The sequence below is a fragment of the Solea solea genome, chromosome 2 (assembly GCF_958295425.1).
Source record: "Solea solea chromosome 2, fSolSol10.1, whole genome shotgun sequence".
NCBI lineage: Eukaryota > Metazoa > Chordata > Actinopteri > Pleuronectiformes > Soleidae > Solea > Solea solea.
In genome coordinates this window covers 23,809,613-23,829,907 of record NC_081135.1, presented here as the reverse complement: position 1 = coordinate 23,829,907, position 20,295 = coordinate 23,809,613, and the positions used below count along the sequence as shown (strand labels likewise).

At 42.7% G+C, this 20,295-nt stretch overlaps 1 protein-coding gene across 8 annotated transcripts in view; it reads left to right on the top strand.

The window, feature by feature from the left end:
- The window catches only part of zmp:0000001200 (dedicator of cytokinesis protein 9), a 71,655-nt gene that overhangs the window by 1,698 nt on the left and 49,662 nt on the right, over window positions 1-20,295 (top strand). For 2 of the 8 annotated variants that reach the window (XM_058612432.1, XM_058612428.1), the window contains exon 1: window positions 18,874-19,280. The exons of 3 other annotated variants lie outside the window; for them this stretch is intronic. In XM_058612432.1, the coding sequence (XP_058468415.1) occupies window positions 19,110-19,280 (171 nt within the window). In that variant the 5' untranslated portion in view covers window positions 18,874-19,109. Of the gene's footprint in view, window positions 1-18,868; window positions 19,281-20,295 lie in introns of those variants that run through there. 3 more of the 8 variants (XM_058612438.1, XM_058612429.1, XM_058612433.1) reach the window with 2 other exon arrangements.

The following is a 20,295-nucleotide window of genomic DNA, read 5'->3' as shown; positions in this document are numbered from 1 at the left end:
AGTGTCCAATGACAGTGACATGAGGCTGAATTTGACTTTAGAACATCTGGGTGACGGGTAGCTGCAGCGAAGCGACCTCCTCAGTCGTCAGTATCAGTTTTCCTCAGAGCGCAGAGAGGAAAAAGGAGTCCACCCCTTTGTTGTGTCTGAGTGTGTTAACTAGTGTTTGGTGCTCCATCTGATTGTTCCAATTTTCCAGGAAGAAGTTGCTAGGTTACGGAAACGAACACCGTCCAGGCTCTCTGTCAGGGAAATGGAATCCTTAGTCAGGATCCCAGACATCCAACCGCACCTTCGTATTATTTATTCATTCTCACTCTGGTGCACAGCCAGAGAAGCCTGAGGTGAAAAAAGAGCAGAATTGGATACAAAGTATTCGTGTTGAGAAATCAACATGACTGAGGCGGTCTGAACAAACTTGTGGAGCCTCTGTGTGGGACTTTCTTCGGTGTTTGTATGAGCAGGCATGTCGCTGTTCGCTTGTCCGTAGTCTTGTGGGCAGACACTTTTGAATGGGGGAGTAACAGAGTGACAGATTGTTCACTTTGTGATCTTCCTCATGGACGATCTGCATCTTTTTGCTGCCATCGTTTCTCTGTGGATATTTCTTTGTCGTTGGGTCTCTTTTTTTGGGGGGGGCATTTTTGTTTTCATCTGTGGTTGTTTGATTAACTTTCCAACAACTGCTCCCATGCTCTGGTTCTTGGTCCTCGAGGCCTGTGCAGCCATTCGTCTGTCTAATCAGTATGAATGAACGTATGGATGTGTTGCTGTGTCGTCGAGTTCTAGTGTTTTCTAAAGCCTCTCAGTGGGATGAGAATGCGACGGCACACAAGACCCTCCTGTCCATGCAGCTTTAATTAATTCCTCCATGAAACATGTACACAACACAGCAGGAATAGAAAGGTCTATTGCAGCGACATAAAGGGAAGATTGTGGCCAGTGTCACCCATTCTGATTGTTGTGTTTGTGAGACAGAAAATGTTTTGTTTTTTAAAGAAATGCTTAACTTCAATTAGATGATGCACATGGTGTACATAGCCACAGAAACGCCTTTAGCTGAGTTTTGGGGGTCAAGTGCCCCGAGCTGCTCTTCCCCTCTGCCAACAGTTTGTGCATTTCCGTGAAGGCTCACACTGGCCAGAGCCTCTTTGTTTATTGTTGCACTGGAGAGCGGAGAGTCTTGTAACAGGCCAGAGCCTCCAGCTGAGCCATCCCTCTGTTTACACGATCAGCTTCATGATGGCTCTCATCAGCTTTGTATTGAACACTGCCTCAATACTTCTGTTGAGCTGTGTAATAAGTTGTTTTGTTGTGAGTTTTTTCTTCCGCTTTGTGCTCTAAACAGCCTGTGATTCTCGTTCCGTTTGTTTCCTACATACGGTTGTAGCTAGACTACACTGTGATTGGACTACTGCCCGTGTCCCAACAAACAAACACTAGCGTCGAGTCTCGTCAGTTGAATGAAGTGTTTCCACCTCCGCACCACTAGGTGGCGATATGCGATATCAGTTTGTTCGTATTTGGATGTTTTACAGTTTTAGTCCAGTGCCATTACTACCTCAGTGGTAGAGCGAGTCGTCTTTCACTTCAAAGGTTGTGGGTTCGAGTTACATTTATATACAGTCTGCATACCGATGTGTCCTCGGGAAAGACACTTAACCCCACGCTGCTCCTGACAGCTGTGCTGTCACATTCAATGGGTATGAAAGATGAGCGATAGAAAATGTGCTGCCCATATATGCACTGTATGAAAGTGAGTGAATGAGTGTGAATAGCAAAACTGTTGTGTAAAGCAGCTTTGAGTGGTCATCAAGAAAAGCCATCATACTGTTGTCTTCCTGTGTACTGGCTTCTTCTTTTATTTTAAATCATATTGTATCTGTATATTATTGGAGAAAAAGACTCTGATTATATCAGAGAAGAAAACTCTGGCAGGAATCTCTGGTAGAACCACACTCAAAGATGTGCAGCCATCTGCCTCGACTGGTTGTGGTGAAAGGAGAAATGGGAGACGGGGAGGTGAAGTAGAGACAGTCGGTTCACTCAACTGTCTCTACAGACATTGGGAGCTGGTTCCTCAGGAGACGAGTCTGGTAACTGAAGACTGTGCCTCACATTCTATAGGGTAGAATGTAGGCCTGCATTAAGGGACTATAGTGATCTATTGGGATGATAAGGTATAACTATGTCTTTAAGATATGATGGAGCCTGATCATATAGTGCTCTGTATGCAGGGAGGAGGATCTTATATTGAATTATGAACTGTACAGGAAGCTTCATTGTGGAGAAGCCTAACACTGGAGTGATATGATCTCTCTTATGAGTTCCTGTCAGCATTTTGAATCAGCTGGAGGGTATTAACACACTTATTGGAATATCCGGATAGTAAGGACTTTTGCAGCATCCTAAAGCCCTGAGATGGGAACTGTGGAACATGAGCAGAACACCTGGGCCAGTTTGGGTCCGATTGAACATATACATGCAGTAGTAATTTGACTCCCGGCTGCATTATTTGGGTGTATTCATCCAACTCTGAGGAATTCAGTTTAGTAAAATGTCAGTTGAACTGCCATTAAATAATTTTTTTTCTGACATCATGCAAACATACTGATTTTTGCATCAGCTGATGGACATGTAACAAATCAATGACAGTTGGGAATGTTTAGGTAGTGTATACAGTGTGCCGGGCAGCTGTGAACCCATTGTGTAATTGTAATCAATAGTTCTAACTGCCTGCCACCTAATGGTGATACACTGACATCCTGAGTGTTCCTGCTGTATGCCTTACCCGAGGCTGCTGTTCACCAGATGGGGGTTATTATGTAAGAGTAGGAGCTATTATCTGCCCATGGTCAGCTCATTCACAGCTGACTCCCTGTGTGACATGGGGGGGGTGTAAGTGGAGGTCTTGTGTGTGCGCTGCAAAGGAACATTTAAAAATGTTGGATAACTATCCCATTTCCCATTTGCAGGCTGAAGTGCTTTAGAAAGTTCTCTGTATCTAAAAGAGGTCTAATGGACAACTTAGATGTTTGGCGGTAGGTTCCACAGTGGACCACACGAACCCTGTGCGATCAACCGCGCATGCTCCCTGTTGCACAACACTTTCCAGTCCAATTGGTGGCACACTTGCTTTGGTCAAACGATTCGGTCAACATGTGAGGAGGTTTGTTGGCCCCCACACATGTACAGCTCAGTGCTCAATGAACACATGGACATGAAAATAAAGAAGAACCTCCCCAATTGAATGGAATTTGAGTATGCATGTGTGGAAATGTAGACTGAAAGTGTTTAAATGTTTAAATATTCTCCGCAAACATGTAATAAGGAACTCTAATTTCCCCAGTTTCAGTATTTTATACCTCATCTTACTTGTGTGACTGCTTCCTACATCATGTTTGTAGCTACATTACATTTTGTTTCAGTAATGAGCCCTTGAGCTGCAATTATTTGAAGACACATTGTCACAGGTCGACAGCACTAGCCATGACCTCTCCTACCCTTTTGCATGCACACTCTATTTTCTAAACCCTCTTGATCTATTTGATCTATTTGACACATGTACATGTGCATTTTCGTTTGGATTTTCAAAGACATTCAAGGAATCTTATGATTACCTCATGTGGGTGTGTCTTGGACTTTGTTACTCATTTTTGGCAGGACGTGTTCCTGCTGATCGTTTGCAGAGATGAAATCATGTTCTCTGGAGCTGGATCACCCATTAGTCTCACTGAAAGGCTCGGTGTTGTGTGCGATGAGTTGCTTTTGTTACTGATGGTAAATGCTACCACACAGAACGAAACCAGTGGGGGTAGAGCTGGGAGAGCAAATGAGTTCTCTGAATGGGTCAATAATACATGAGTCTGCTCGAGTGACCAGTGCACCTATTAACAGACTCTTTCTTATGCTGCAGATTAGTTGAGCCCCAAAGTTTGAAACCACTTGATACTTCCAAGGCAATAAAGACACTATCATTGTGTTGCATTACATTCAGCAGCTCACCTGTGTTACTCAGGCCCATGTTACCGTGTGGAGCAGATCTTGGTTTACCACTTGTAAGCGCTGTAAATCCCAGTTGTAGGCTGAGGATGAATTAACTGGGAATAGTATGCTCATAATACATGTCATCAGGTGTCAACCTGGTGACAGTCCCCTCTACTTGGCATCCAAAGAGATGTGACACCTGACAGCTGTTCTAGAGTTTAGCACTTCATGCATTCATGCTTTGGTGCTCTGAATGTGTTTACGTAGTTACAGTAACTGATGTGGAAAAACTTCAACTCTGCAAAATCCAAATATAAGCAATGACACATGGATTGTGGAATGAGACAAAACACACACCCATCAAACTCATTGTTAAATGTGTCTGCGTGCGTTTGGGCATGCCTCTTGGCTGTTGTGGTTATGATGTAAACCAGATTTGGCACGCAGGACTCCTTTTTGGGAAAGTGGCAAATATTTCTCAAATTAGCGCGTAACGGGATAATATAGAGCAAATATTGCAGTAACGACGGCAACTCAAATCATCCAGTGGCCACACAGACAGATTTTGTTCCATTGCATGATATAACATGGAGGTTACATGGAGGCTTATCTTTTTAGGACAGTCAATTGTTATTTTTGCTTTCACAAATGCCTCATTGTGCCACAATCCAGTTTAACCACATGTCAAACTAAGTGTTTATAAACCTTAAGCTCAATAATGGGTTTGTGGTCACATCAGGTGATAAGGTTTTCTTTGTCCTATATAGGAAATACTATGATGTTTAAACAGTTGTGTGCAGATTTATTCAAATTTAGGTTCAGTGGCTGTACATTGAGATTAAGGCATATGCACTGTTTTCATATTTTCATCAGTTCACTCTACACGGATGCAGATATGTTTTGGAACAATTCTAGACGGGTGTCAGTAGGTGCCGAATAGAGGAAAAGCTCACTGCCAACGTAATTCAAGTCTCCCAAAATCTTTCCATCCTGCCTTAACAGGAAGTGTCCTTGACTTCCTGTCTTTCATCTTGGTGTGGGAGAGCAGAGGCCTGTCTTTTCCTCGATAGAGCAGGTTTCCTGTGGTTGTATTTGAACCGTACAGGAGTTTTGGGCAGGACCCACTGTTAAACCACCTCCTCTGTCCGAGCGATCTGCCTCATCGAGCAGGACTGTTGTGGAACCCAGAAGACGTTACCATAACAAAGAACACGCTGAGGAGCATCGTCAGTGGGTGTTTTCCTGTTAGCAAGTGTATGACAGCGATCTGGACTTGTTTAACACTCTCCTTCATATCCTCAACTTCCCTGGATCCAACAGGATCTTACTTCCCTGTTTATTAACCGCACTAGTACTCAGAGGAGAAAGCAATCACGGTGTTTCTAGCTTTTGGTTTCTCAGTGTCTTGTCAAGGCTTGTTGCTGAGGGGAAGTTTGTTTTGATGAAGACAGTGGAACTCTCTCCTTGCCTCTGACAGTTTGTTTATAGTTTTTGTAATCTCCTACCTCACCAAATGGAGACTAGTACAGAACAGCAGAGCCACCGGGAGGTTGTTGTTGTAGAAGCCTCCCAACATTACTTTAAAAAGCCTGTCACACATTTATCACATCACCGTGAATCAAAGCTCCTCTCACAGCTCTCTGCTGAGGCATAGATGCTTCTATGGAGCCATGACTACAGCACATTATAATCAACAAATTACCAAGCAAGTGGGAGCATTGATTTGCTTCCATTCTTGAGGCCATTATGTTGTGCTATTTTGAGTCAGCATGCGGGGCACATGCACAGGACTCACTGATCCACAACATTGTTGGCCTTCATGCTCATGACTACTATGTGGTTAATCCACTTTGTCTTTCTCTGTAAACTGATAACAACCCTGGCATCGTCATCTCTAATCCAATAAGATACAGAGGACTTGATTGAATGGAGAGACTGCAGTTTGCATGTTGCAGACAAATATTGTGCCTTCTGAGTCACGGCGTCGGGAAGAAAAAGCATTGTGAGCTACATGAATGAGAATTAATGGTCAGTCAGCCACAATCAGTTGAAACTGTTGAATGAATAGTCAAACAAATTGGTGTGGTCTTTCATAGTTCTTGGAAAATCTTGTTCTGACTTTGATGGTCTTTTTCCAACTAAATCCTGCCCCACACTAGAGGATTTCCAAATCAACGAAGATTGTAACCGATTTTCAATGTTTTAAGCCGAGACAATACAGTCACAATGCAGGACCACACATTTGATGGTTTAGTCAAACAATTTCAGAGTGGAGATTCCAGTGATTTGGGATCTCGCAGAAAAGTGCGTTATTTAACGTGGCTTCAGAATATAAACAGGCGTCATCAGTTAATAGCTGTTGTGTGTGTGTGTGTGTGTGTGTGTGTGTGTGTGTGTGTGTGTGTGTGTGTGTGCTGAGAAACGCAAAAGAACTGTGGATGAAGTCATGGCTGAGAAGACGCAATCAATTTGGCTTGCGCAAGTTACGCTTCCAATCTGCGTAACTTGTGCAATCTGCTCACGACCCAATCGCTGTTCAGTTGTAAATATCAAACATGTTTAATACTTACTATTTGAAATTGGGAAGACTCTCATGCATCCGATGACGCACCCACGATTGTCGGAAAGGCCCAGATCGGGACTGAAATCTGGCCAAATATCCTCTAGTGTGGGACAGGCTTGAGAACAGTCTTTAAATTATAGACATAGTTTATTCTAAAGACAACAGCGCTTTGTAATGTATGTTTATAGTCCTTTCTAGATCAGTGCAGGCTTTCATGACGAGGAGTGTAGCCTCAAGCTGCATCCTAAAATCATATAAATTACCCCATAAAAAACATGGTGCAGCCCACACAAGTGTGTGAGAAGCAGAGTATATGAAGTGTAGGTGGATACTGCTCTGCCTGCCATCTACGATTCATTAATTTTGTTAAAGGCCACCCAGAGTATTAGCCTGAAGGTAACACTGGCCAAGCTTAAAGTGCCCGTTGCTCTGCACTTACTCGCAGATTAAGCTCATCGGATTAAGGCCTGAAAACCACAGCAGCACTCCGGACGGAAAGCTGAGCAACATACAGAACATCCATGTTGGCTGATGGAGAAAGAGCAAACTAATGACTAGCACATTTCCTTTCATGTCGGTCTCAGTGTGTGTGTGTGTGTGTGTGTGTGTGTGTGTGTGTGTGTGTGTGTGTGTGGGTGAGGTGTATTTATTCTCCAGGCCTCCTTAATTTGTCTATAAATGTAGTGTTTCCCTTACATCCCTCACTGTAACTGACCATTAAGTTGTAATTGTTGGAATACGGCAGTTACCATGGCTGGGGAGATTGAAGGGTACGCTGCAAGCTACCATCCGTAACCATGTCATTATTTTTCCCACTGATGGATGGCATTTTCTCCATTTTTGAATCCCTGCCAATTATAGGACACGTCTGCTTCTGAGGGTAGGTTCGCTCTTTGACGTGATGAGTGTGGCGTTGACGTGATTCTTTGATGTGCTGTAACTGTATGCTGCTCTCCAGTGCCCTTTGAACCCTTGGTAAACAGGCCTTATGAGTGGGTTTTAATTTTAACCCATTTCAGCACTATGGCTTTGTAGATCAGTCCAGTGTTCGGGTTCACTGTTGTCGGTTCCGCGACTTTGGTCAAGACTCAAATATCTAAACATCTCTTGGATGGATTACAGTGGGATTTCGGGGGAAGATGGTAATGGTTCCCAGGGGAGGAATCCTAAAGACTCTAGCAATCCCCTGACATTTCCCATAACATTTGGAAAAGATTCATGTTTATGAATTCCATAGTTTGACATTCCCCACGCAGGATGTCTTATAATAATCCAGTAATCCTTTAACATCTTTTAAACTGATACACACTCTCTGTCTGTCGAAAACTTTGGTTAATGGTTAAATAGTTTTAGGAAATAAAGAGAATAATGAGATGGCACTTAATGAATAACTGAAAAAGCAACCATCCAGGAAATCATAGAAAACATTGAGTACTTGTGCGCTTATACAGCCAGTACGCCTCACTCTTCTGTGAGTAATATGACTACCTGGGTTTTGTGTCAAAGGCCCATTAGTTAATATGCCTTGAACACCTTATCTCCCCCTCTGACCCCTCCGACATGTCCGCGTGGTCACTGACTGACCTCTCATTCACTTCACTCAACTCCTACTCAGGATCAGCTGCAGCTTGATGGCAGATGCACGCAAGCATCATGCGAGGCCGAGCCGAAGCAAATATTACAGAAATGAGTGTGACATCACACCCACGTTTATTCCTTCTGTGCTGAAGACATAGGGCTGTTGTCGGGAACTACTTAACATTCCTGCTCTGTGTGGCTGTCCGACTGCTATCAGGCTACAAGGATGAAAGTGAAAGTCACTATTGACATTGTTATCGCTCATCTGGGATTTCCCTGAATGTTTTGGAGCACTTATTACACACCACCAAATCAACAGAGCACGGGAGGGTAAATGCAACATTAGGAGAACGGATAAATGTCAGTGTTCCCTCTGCGTGAAGTTAACTCTTCCCTGGGATGTTTCTCACAGTGCCTGTTGTGAGCTTAATTAAACAGAGGCTGAAATCGCCGCAGTTCTCACCATCGGTTCCTATGGGTTTGTGGAGTGTGTGGATGGGACCTGTCGCTGCCAGAGGGGATAAACTGTAATGACTTTTCACCAGGCTGGCTGCATAGCTGACATTCTTTACTCTGACACACAGTAGGCCGCAGAGGGCGGGAGGGGGAGGGGCATAACCTACACGAGGTGGGGCTGAGGGAAGGGTGGTGATGGTGCGCGCAAACTTGGCGTGTGAATAGACACATCAGACCGATGTAAATAACTTAACTAAAAAAATACACCAAGAGTTCAGTTGGAGTGGTCGAAAAAGAAGTAAATGAATAATATAGAAATATGCACAAATCGTGCATTAATATACATTAGGTAAAAAAGGACTTCAGAGCTGTTTGTGTTAAGTGCACTGAAGCAGATGCTACACAAGTGAAAGGAAAGGGAAGGGAGGGGCTGAGTGTCCAGAGTCCTTTTGTTTCATCCTACAGTTTCAGCATCCAGTGTCACTAATTCTCACACACTGAACCTTTTTAAAGTGTGAAGAAATATCAAAAATATTCAACAGGTTTTGTCGCAATTTAACTTTAAGTGGACATTGAGCCTCGAAACACAAACATTATAACCCTGTGATATGCCTTTTTAAATATTATATTTAAAAAAAAGTTACCAGTAATTCTAACCATCAGCTAAATTTGGCAATTCAGTACTTTCTATAGTTAAGTCTTCTGCTTTTTTCCCTCCACAGGCAGAGACATACTCTGTCAAACACGGTTACAGTACAAAGTTTAGACGGCAAATGAATGTTAATGAGTTGCCCATTCAAGAAACATTTACATGAAACACTGAGGTCCTATTTATTTTCTTTGAAAGCCTAAAAAAAGCCTATTGTGCACTCTCGGCCCACAATAACCAAATGAGATCTGTTTAAAGTGACAAATTCAAGGAGGTTTCGGGACTTTTATTATTTCTAAAAATTCCTTGGCCTACTGACATTTTTTTTGCTGACATTCAGAAAAATGAAATGGAGAAACATTGGACAGTAGCTTGAGGACATTAATGGAAGTCTTGGGCAGCAGGAAGTCACGTGACCCTGGAGATCAGTGTTTGGCCTGTCCATACAGAGGAGGCGGAGCTTTCCTTGACACTTTGTTGTTGTTTGCTCCCTGTTAGTCCCTGATTGTGCTCAGTGAACACTCTGCTGCCATAGTGTCCCTTGCCTGGATAGATAAATAAAGAGAGCTCAGTGTGGCTGTGTGCCTGAAGGCCTGTTTCTTATCACATTTTGTTTGTGATGGACGTAAACAAAGGGAACATGGACCCTGAACAGTGCACTGCTGACATTTAGACACGCGTTACGCTGTGTGAAATGTGAAAAAGAAAACAACCAGATCACTCTGAATGGCGGTGAGTGTTTTCAACATGCAGGATCACATCCCTGTTTTTCACCGTGCACGCCGCCCATGCAGATAAACAGCTAAATATCCCTGACTTGACTTAATCTCCTATTAGTCTCTGTGCTCAGTCTTTTAAGGCCAAAGACGCCAACCCCCACTTACAGAGCACAGAGCAGTGTGCCGAGTTAACTACACTCTTGTGATTAACTGTGGTTACTTTCATGTGTCAGAAAACACTAGAAAATATCACATGTAATATAACGTTCCTTTTGTCTTACATGATTGATAAAACCCTGAAGCCCTTTAAGCCCTTGAACTTGGATTGATTGATGGATTCTGATTTATTTAAATGTACAGTAACAGTACTTTTCTTCGTTTCTTGACACTTTAAAAAATGTCCAGTCTACCTTAGTTGCCATAGCAGCCACCCTGCTCATTGTGGTTTTATCCTGATCCGTGAGGCAGTTTAAATCTCCTAATGCCAACAACAGAGGCAGGATCAGCAGCAAATAATGAGATTTTTTTTTTTTGTCACGAGAAAGCTCTGTGTGTTCCTACATGAGGACCTGAAAGGGCTCGGACGATCGCAGTGACACAGACACACACCATGGGACAGAGTGAGGAGTTTAATACTGGTTGTCCCAGTCCAGCTCTTCTAAAACAGGGATGTATCCCAGAATATGTGTTTCCTCTGTCAGGAAGGGTGGGGACCTCTGAAGAGGGGGTGTTTGGGCACAGCTTGGTTGTCCCAGGCTGAAGTGGCAAATGTGGCTACAACAGGAAGAAGGTGGTGTACCAATCCTGGTCTTTCCAAAGCGAGCCCCATGTGAATTAAGCAATCACAAATCTCACACAGATAGACCGTCGTTTACTGAATACATGTAACTTAAAGTCATTTCCAGTTGTTCTGCACATCAGCATTTTTTTTTAAATATATATATATATATATATATATATATATATATATATATATATATATATATATATATATATATATATATATATATATATATATTTTGGGCTAGTTCACCAAATAAAGTCAAAGTAAAGGCTGTTTTTCTTATTTGTGCATTCCTTTTACGTCATTCTCCTCTTTGTTGTGTTTCAACACACCCAGTTAGTTTAAAGGGACAGTAAATTGTGTGCTTACACAACTGACAAATTCATATGACCTGTTTGGACCGTTTTCCTCTGTCTGTACGTATGAAGACACGATTGTGTGTGGCAGCCTCTTGTACCAGCTGTCTGTATTCTCTGGCACAGTATTACTGCTAAATCCACCGCCTCGTCACTTGTGCAGGTGCACGGACATGCGTTTGTCTTTCCTCCAGTCGTTATTTCCCTCGATTGTCAGCAGTATTCACCGCAAATGGCTCAAGAGGATTTCCACAAATTACAAACACTGAGATTAGCTGATCCTTAAAGATTCCCAAACTCATTCCTCGCCCATTTAACCCAACCCCCCCCCCTCTTGTTGCAACTTGGCATCTTCAAGTCACTACTGAACCAAAAAACCAAACCCTTTTTTTTTTTTTATTGCCTCTGTTCAAATGCCTTATGTTTTGTCTTCTTGTGCCACATCCTGTTTGTCTTTGGTTCCACTATGATACTGTCTCATGCTCATCTGCAGTTTAAAGGCTATAAAAAAAGAAACCTCCTCCCTTACTACATGTCAGACTGTGGTAACACCTGCCTCTCATGATTTTCTCGGCTGTTTGTCCATGTTTCCCACCTCTGCTTCCAGCAATAAGATGCAGTATCATGCTCTGAGTGGCAACGACTGGTGTTGAAAGGGAGAGAACAGCCTAACAGGCTTTTATTCTGGGATAATTTGGGGCGCTATTTTTTTTTCTCATAAGCTGCTCCAAAACAGAAAACGGCGCACCTGGATTCGTAGTTAAGTGCCGAGTGTTTAACATTTCTTTCATAATAAAGCATCCACTTAATGAATACAAAGAATGCTGGCATTATCGGAATTTTGATTTATATTTTTCAAGTGATCCCATCGTTACTGAGCGTGCCCTAGTTTGTGCCAAAATATAAACACCCATCAACCACGATGGTTGTTAATGTAGCATCCTTTAAACCAGTTTAATTTGCTGCTCCGATTTTGAATACAAATAAATGTTAAACACCCTACACCCTCTTCCAAAGAGTGTGAACCTTTTGGTATTAATGTTTCTGAAAAGTGAATACATAATGTAATGCAGTTTATGGCAATGCATGAAATTGCCATTGACCTTAATTCTTCTAATTCTAATGTTTCAAGCAAGAATATGCTGCCATGAGACATTAAGAGTTTGATTGCAAATGTATCAGCGATTAAACCTTGATAATTGATTATTTATTGGCAGTCCTTTACAAGAGGAAAGTGACTGGGCTTGCTTGGGGTGCCCATAAGCAAGGCACCCAATCCCCATTGCTCCCCAGGTGCAGAAAAGTGCTTTGTGTGTGTTCACTACTGTGTAAAAAAGGATGGGTTAAATACAGAGGTCCATTTCACTAGTATTAATTGGTGTGTGTGCAAAATGTAACTTATTCTATTTTTAATCAAAACCACTATTTAACCACCAAATGTTATCTGTGGTTTGCCTCTAAATGTACGACATGAAGCTCAGTCATATGTTGGATTGCTTCACCGCCACAGAGGCTGAAGCATACTGAGAGTGAACTGTGTGTGGTGTGAGTCAGTGGCTCAGTTACAGCTTTTAAAACAATGCTCGACCTGCAGTTGTGACTAACACAGTATAGCCGATCACTTCATGTGAGAAGCCAGTATGGGCTTGTTTCAGGATTTCTAAGCTTCCAGCTTCCTGACTGCATGTCACAGCTTGACTGTGATGACACACTTCCTGTGAAATCCCCCCCCATCATACCTGGACACTGACCCAGTGAAGGTTGTTCAGACCAAACACTCTAGTCACCACCTTTAGTGATGACAGCTTGTCAGGGATGTTTTTCTCTCTATGCAAATCAAGACGTGGTTATTTTTGTTTCCTGTGAATCAGCCTGCAGCTCTACCGTTTGTGATTTGAATTTGTTTGGAGCTGTAAAAGTACACGTGACTCTCTTCTCCTGGACAGTTTAATTTGTGTTTGGTCACCTCTTCTTCCTCTCTAGTGACTCCGGTGTTTGGAATTATTGTTTCCACAGTGACCTGCTAGAAATGATCTGCATGTGACAATGTCTGCATGATAGTAATGAGAGCAGAGTGGTAAATATTGCCTGCTATTTCTATGGATTATAGTATCACACAGCAATAGATAAAAACACTTCCTGTATCTTCAGTGATCCCTGTCACTATACATAAATAACTCGTCATAGAATGTTCAGTTAACTCACTTTCCTTGCTCACTTGACACACACAGCTGTTCGCTGTATGTCCTGCAGGTGGCAGTAACATCATTCTTACACTTTTTTCTACCTTTCACCTCCAATGAGAGCTTTGCAGTCCCTGGTTGTGTCTGTTTGAGGAACAGAATATTAAAGGCAACAGTTTCTGCTTTCAGATTATAATTGCATTCGATATGAAATTGTTTTTATAACTTTGTTTTAACTGTAATGTTCCACTGTTGCTGTTTCCTTGTGGTGTTTCGTGCTACTATCTGCTCTTCATCCTTTATTTTCCAAGTCCAGGCAGTAGCATTTTGTTCATGAAAGGTCATGCAGATTTTGTGAAGCAAGTTATTTTTTTTTTTTTAATGACGCCAGCATACATTTGGCAGAGAAGAAGGTAACTACAGGCCTTCTGTGTTATTGGCACCACCTGAGATAGTTCTGCAGCAGACCTGTTTCACCTGAACCCACTGCAGGCCCAAACATATCCGCACGTGTGCATGGAGCGTTTGTGTACACACTTTTTTTTCTTTGTTCTTTGCCTCTGACTTTCAGGCAAAGTATACTTACCCTGCACCACTACAAAGTAAAGGAAGTGGTACCCCTCAGGAAAATGGGCCATTTTCTTCTCAGGGGATAAATAAACCATCCCAAAATACCAAGTAAATGGAAGAGGATGTGGCCCCCATTGTATTTATTTGAACCGTTTTAAATTGGACAGGATAACCTGGGATTCAGCTCCAGGTCAAAGGGACACTTGTTCAAAGCGGAATTCTGTCTACTTTCTATTTCCAATGAGAAAGTACTTGATGTAGTGAAGGCCTATATAAATGTGGGCCAACTGTATGAGTAAGTGCTGGCCAGTGCCTAAATAAGTAACTAATAAGTGAGTTCTTGGTTGTTTTTCAAACCTTGAAGGGTTAATATTGCTCCTGGCTTTGTGCCCCTACAATAAAAGTATACTTGGAGGAGGTGAGCATTACTAATGCCCATAAAACTATCCTAGGTCCAGGAGTGTTGATTGAGTTTGAAGGGAAGTGGCAGCACGTTGTAGCTTTGTTATGACAGGGTTTACACACACACACACACACACACACACACACACACACACACACACACACACACACATCAGCAGGAAACAGCCACTTCCTTTTTTGTTGTCTCTGGAGAGCTCCAGCTGGACACCAGCCTGTTTTATCTGCCCTGCTCTACTGTGTGTAAGGGTGATGTCACTGCAGTGCACCACGCTGTGACCTCTCTCTACAAAACACACACACACACACATGCTGTATAAAACACACACTTCTCTTTCCAGTGCTACACACGGCATGTCAATATGACCAGCTGTGGCCCTTAATCCCATGCCATGCAGAGTCATTTGTCCACGGCTTGATGTGAAACTCGGTTTCATTCTTTGATGTTTTGAATTTGGTTTCCACCCATTGCTTGCTGTTAACAGCTTGAAATGGCTGCATTATAGAAGTGGTGGGGTTTTTTTTAGGGGTTAGTGTAAGCCAGTGATGGTGTCCATATGCAGATGTCGTGACTCAGGTCAGCAAGATATCATTCGCTGCGTTAATGTGATATCTGACATTACTGCAGTCTTACACATCATTGTCTCTATATCGGTGGCCACAGAATGAGAGACATCACCCAGCTGCCATTTTGAAGTAGTATTTTACTATTTCGGCCAGCGCCACATTGGGTTTTTTTGAAAACACAAGACACCACACATGGAAAAGCAGGGATGGACATGAGTGAGACTGCACATCCACTACGGCTGAACGATTAATTGTTTTTAACACAATTAACCAATCGAACAGGCTGTTGTTTACTGTAAATGTTCTATTCCTATGCAAATTTGATTTGAGTTCTCAACTGTACATGATAATATGGAGAATTGACGTTCGCGTTACTTGCCAGTCGAGCACTACGTTTGCCATCTGCCTCAGCTTGATGGCGCCTTGTCTCGCTCACAGTGCTGTGTGAGTGAGAGGGGGAGTGGCTACAGTAGAGCGTGCTTAGAGTGTGCTTCTTTTAGCGATGTATTTAACGATATCTTTTGCGTTACTTATCCAAACAACGTCAAAATTGGTACTGCACTTACTCGTGCCCTGTCAAGTTGAAATCAATCGGACTATCAGTTCAGTTCAAGAGATATGCGAATAACACACACACACACAGACAGACATTCCTGGAATTTATAGATGGATATTATTATATTACAAAACTGGTCCTCTTCCATGGAGTCTCCATGTCCACCCCAGGATTCAGCTCGTGGCAACATACAACTTTACCCCTAGATGCCACTAAATTGCACACACTGGTACTTAATGGCTGGTTGGAGTAAAGCAGTTGCCGAACTAGCCTCTAATCACATGGTGTCCATGCCCCTATATGTTATCATCCTCTTTACTGTTAGTGCAACCATAATGTGCACAAATGCTGTTTTGAAGATGCACTGAAAGTAGCGACGGAGAGACCATGAACCCCTCAAGAAAGTATTTACTGTTCCATTTTGCAACAACAACAGCGGGAGCAGTAATCTGTGCAGCTCCATGTCCCCAGCAGTGTTTCAGAACTTCTCTTATCTCCTCTGCAGCTGATACAGATTTGAGCAAAGCTGCGAAGCGTCTCTTCTCTGAGCTTCCACGTGCCACCAACGATGTTCACACTTGAACTTTTATAGATTGGCCCACACTGTGCCTTGGTGGACTGTAAACCCTCCCCATACCATTCACAGTGCGACTTAGCTGGGAGCTGCAGTTTAGGATTAAGTAGGACTGACACAGTCCAACTGTGTCCTGCTGGAGGCGACTGTACCACTTCATTCCTCAGCTGTAGACATGTACAGTGGAGATGTCCTCAAGCTGAGTAGAGGAAATGAATCATGTTTTGATATTGCTTAGCGAGGTAGTGTGTGTGTGTGTCTCACTGTCAACTGTAGGATTTCTAATGTAAAGGATGTTGTTTTTCTCTCATTATCTGCTGTGAAGAAGCTTGTTGGAGACTGTTCTCTGACGTAAGCAGTGGAAACAAACACTGCTACACTTCCTGATTCAGTAATCTTTCATCTGGTCTTCATAATTCATCTCCAGTGTAGTATATGATCCAACTCCCTCAAGCATACATTCTGGTGTCATTGTCCCCATTTTTCCCATTAAGGTTTACTAACGGGAAATAAAGCAGCAATTCCATTTTTTAAGATTAAATTTTGGTTTTGTGTTGGTTACATGGTAACATATCCAACATGGGACACAAGCTGCCTACAGAATGAATTGCTTAGATCTGAAACAATTAATCAATTATGAATCGATTACTAAATTAATCGACAACTATTTTGATAATCGATAGATCGTTTTGAAGCTTTTTTCATGATTAAAACAAGATTTCCGATTGTTTAAGCTTCTGGAATGAGAGTATTTGCTTCTTTCTTTTCTCTGGCTATAACAAAGAAATTAAATTAAAGGTTAGTCATTTTAGTTTGTGGACAAAACAAGACATTTGAGAACATCATCATTCCCAGGTTTGACAAACATTTTTTTAAGGTTTTCTGACATTTTATGGACCAAATGATTCATCGAGAAAATAATCGTTGGTTGCAACTATAATCAAAATCTAATATTTTTCAACCGTGGGTCATAACCCAATCCATTACGTTTTGAGACACGTCGCTCACAGTCGGACCAAACACATAATAATGAAAGACGGCAGGTCACACCACAACTGTATAATATAAATAACCTAAATTGTGATGCACCTCAGCTGCAGCAACCCTGAATTACGACTGAGTTTTCAAGGCTTTTCGTCTGGCAGTTATAATGTCGCTGACATGTCTTTACATGCACAAGAAGAATTTGTGTCCTCAGGCCAAAACGATTTTACAATCGCCAGCTGTGATACTTGCAAACTGTGTCATCATGTGTGCATCATTGTCCGATCCGTCTGGCTCATGTTAATCTTGGTACTCATTTCATCATGGCAGCAACAATTCGCATGTACTGCTTACAGACGTCACTGCGTTGAGACAAAACGATCAGAAATGAAGAAGGCGCTAGAGTAGTAGAAGACTGGAGATGCTGCTGGCCTACATAACCTCCAAAAAATTGGATTTGTGACTTTGCAGTTTCACCAGTTTTCTATCGGATTGCTTGTTGTTATGCTATATGGTAAGCCTAAAATCCCCTTTTGCAGCAATGAAGGGGTGGAGAGTGGATCAGCAGTGGGAGAAAGGGGATTGAGTAAATGTAATTCCTGACGGTTCAATGGGCATAATCAACCGAGTCTTGTCCCTCTCTCTCTCCCTCACCGAATCCCTTCATCTGTGGGCTCAGCTGCTTTCCTCTGCAGCTCGTCTCATCGCACACTCAAATGTAGTTCAGTGTGTCGAGCGCTGCTGAAATATTAACACAGCAGCAAGCGGGACAGACAGAGAAAGAGAGTGCAAGCATTTATGGTTTAGTGCCAAATCATGATGTAAAGTACCACTTTTCTTTCTTGTGTTTCTTAAAGATTTTTTTTTATACAAACCGCAGAAACGGAAGAGGCAGTGATAAATAAACCAAATGGAACACTCCTCATTTTTTCCTTGGCTTTTCCCCCCTTTCCTTAGAATCAAGATAAGACATGGGCAACTGCAGTAGGCAGAGTGCCCTTTTCTGTGTCTGTTAAATGATTGTAACACAAACAAATCGGAACTGTCAAAATTGTTCGTAGACAAACGTAGGGGGCACAAAAAAAACCCCCATATGATATATCTTTGCCTTCCTGACCACAGCCACAGAGACATTTTAATCACAGGGCATAGTAGCGAATGAATAATTCCCTGGCACTTCAAAGAACCTGCGTATGTTCAAATGTTTTCGTTCCTCTCCAGATATATCTGTACTGTGTGCTTGGCAGATTAACCAGCTTGTGATCCAGCGGCAGCTAATCTTTTATATCAAATAAATAGATAAAAAGAACTCCACATTTGTTGTCTTGACCTTAAAGGTTTAAATCCCCCCCCCCATTTCCTTGGTATGTTTTTGTAAATAGAGATTTCTTTGAGGCTTGTGTCAGGACACTGGGTTTTCCAGGAGATTTGGACTTTATTTTAGCAGAACCTTTCTTTGTTTTGTAAAGTGTTTAATGCATTATCTTTCATTCCAGCACAGGCTGCTGCATATTACAGATTCATAGGCATTCAGCCGTATCGCTGTTTGCCTGATCATGGAATCCCACTCTCCCTCTGGATAAAACACCGTGTTTAGTCGAACCCATTTATTTTTCAATTATTCATAAGGAGTCTTATGTTATGGAGCTCAAAATGGAAGAAGTTAATTCCCCTCATTCATGGTCAAAACTACAATATGCAATTTGTGGAAATGAAAAGCATAAAAACAGGATAGGATTTAAAAAAAAAACCGCGTCAGGGCTCAGAGGAGTAAGTGAGCGAGACAGATGCACACAAAAGCCTGTGTTGCACCGAGGCTCAGTATTGGCTGCAGCAGAGCTCACACAGTATCCCTCACCCCCTCCATCCCTCATTCACTGTATCTCTTCTGCTGACTGAGGTATTCAGAGTGAGGCAGCAAGGAATCACATTAAGGCTGATTTTTTTGTGAGTGAATACATTTGCGCTCCCTGCCACCCTCCTTGTTTCCTCCTCTCTGGATCCTTTTACCCCGGAGAGCAGCGCTCCCCTCCTCAGGTCAGAAGCGGTGGATTTGCGGGGTCAGAGTCAAAATCATGGACCAGGGAGGAGCAGGGGACAATCAAGGAAAGCGGGTCAATGGCGGGCTCTCCTCCTGACTGATGCCTCTAAGGACCTGGAGGAATGGGGTGCACCACTAGCACAGTTGTGTATGATGGGCTGCGTACTGTGTTAGAGAGGAACTGTAGTGGCTACATCTGTAAGGGAGCAGCCGAGCCCGTTGGGCCGTCTGAGGCTGAGCGAGCGCTGAGTCGGAGAGAGTCACGGGCACTGCCAACACCGAGAGTACTGAAGGTGTGTGTGCGCTGATCACAACGTTTTTGTTGTGCATTTCATTCAAATTCAAACTGTGCTTTGCATGATTGCTCAATCCTTTCTTCTTCTTCTTTTTTTTTTGAAAATATTCATCAACAAAATTCATTATTAAAAATCTTTTTGTCTATAAAACGGGGAAATTTGATAAAAGATCAGCCAAGACAGAAGATGCTGATGTTTTTTTGATTTTTGCTTCAGACACGAGTGATTTTAAAATGTGTGCAAAACAATTCTTCTGCTGCTGAGAGTTGCAAACGCGGAGCGTGGATGATCATAAATGATTCAGGTAGTAGTAATATCAGAATATGTGTAGGTTCACTTCGTGCCAACTCACAAGTGCTGCTGTTTCATTTCACTGGCTCAGCAATAATTGTCAACAGTCATCTTCATTCTCGATTATCCATCCATGAGTGTAACCAGAATAAAATCTAGGGCAGTAGGAGCCCTGGATCTTGCCTCTTGCTAAGCACTACATGGGTTAGAGCCTCTGGGGGCATGGATGGGGGTGGGGTTGGGTTGGTGGGGGGCGATGACAGTGAGCCTTGTGTGTAATTCTGCAAATCAATCCCTGGTCTTCGTCTGTGAACCAGCAGGCTTGGCAGAGCTCCTGCTGCTCCGTACCAGCTTGTCTTGCCCTTCTTGTTTGTGTTTACTCAGTGTTGCGGGTGTGTGACATCTCCTTCCTGTCGCCGTCTCATCAGATTTGCAGCAGAGAGCTGAGCGACAGTGGCCCGGGCTGAGAGCAGAGAGGAATTAGGTCAAGGGCGCGCTCGCTTATCATTTAGACGTGTAGGGTCAATTAATCCTCAGCCGTCAGCATTTAGCGCGTTCATGCAAATCGGTTGTTAGATGCAAGTGTTGATCTTTGGGGATGACAAAAAGCAATAGATGTCCAGCTATCAAATTAAGTATGGCGATTATAAGGAGAAAAAAAAGCTTGTTCTGTGTCCACGGACAGTTGTGCGAGTCTCCCGTTCCTGCGATCTCATTCTAA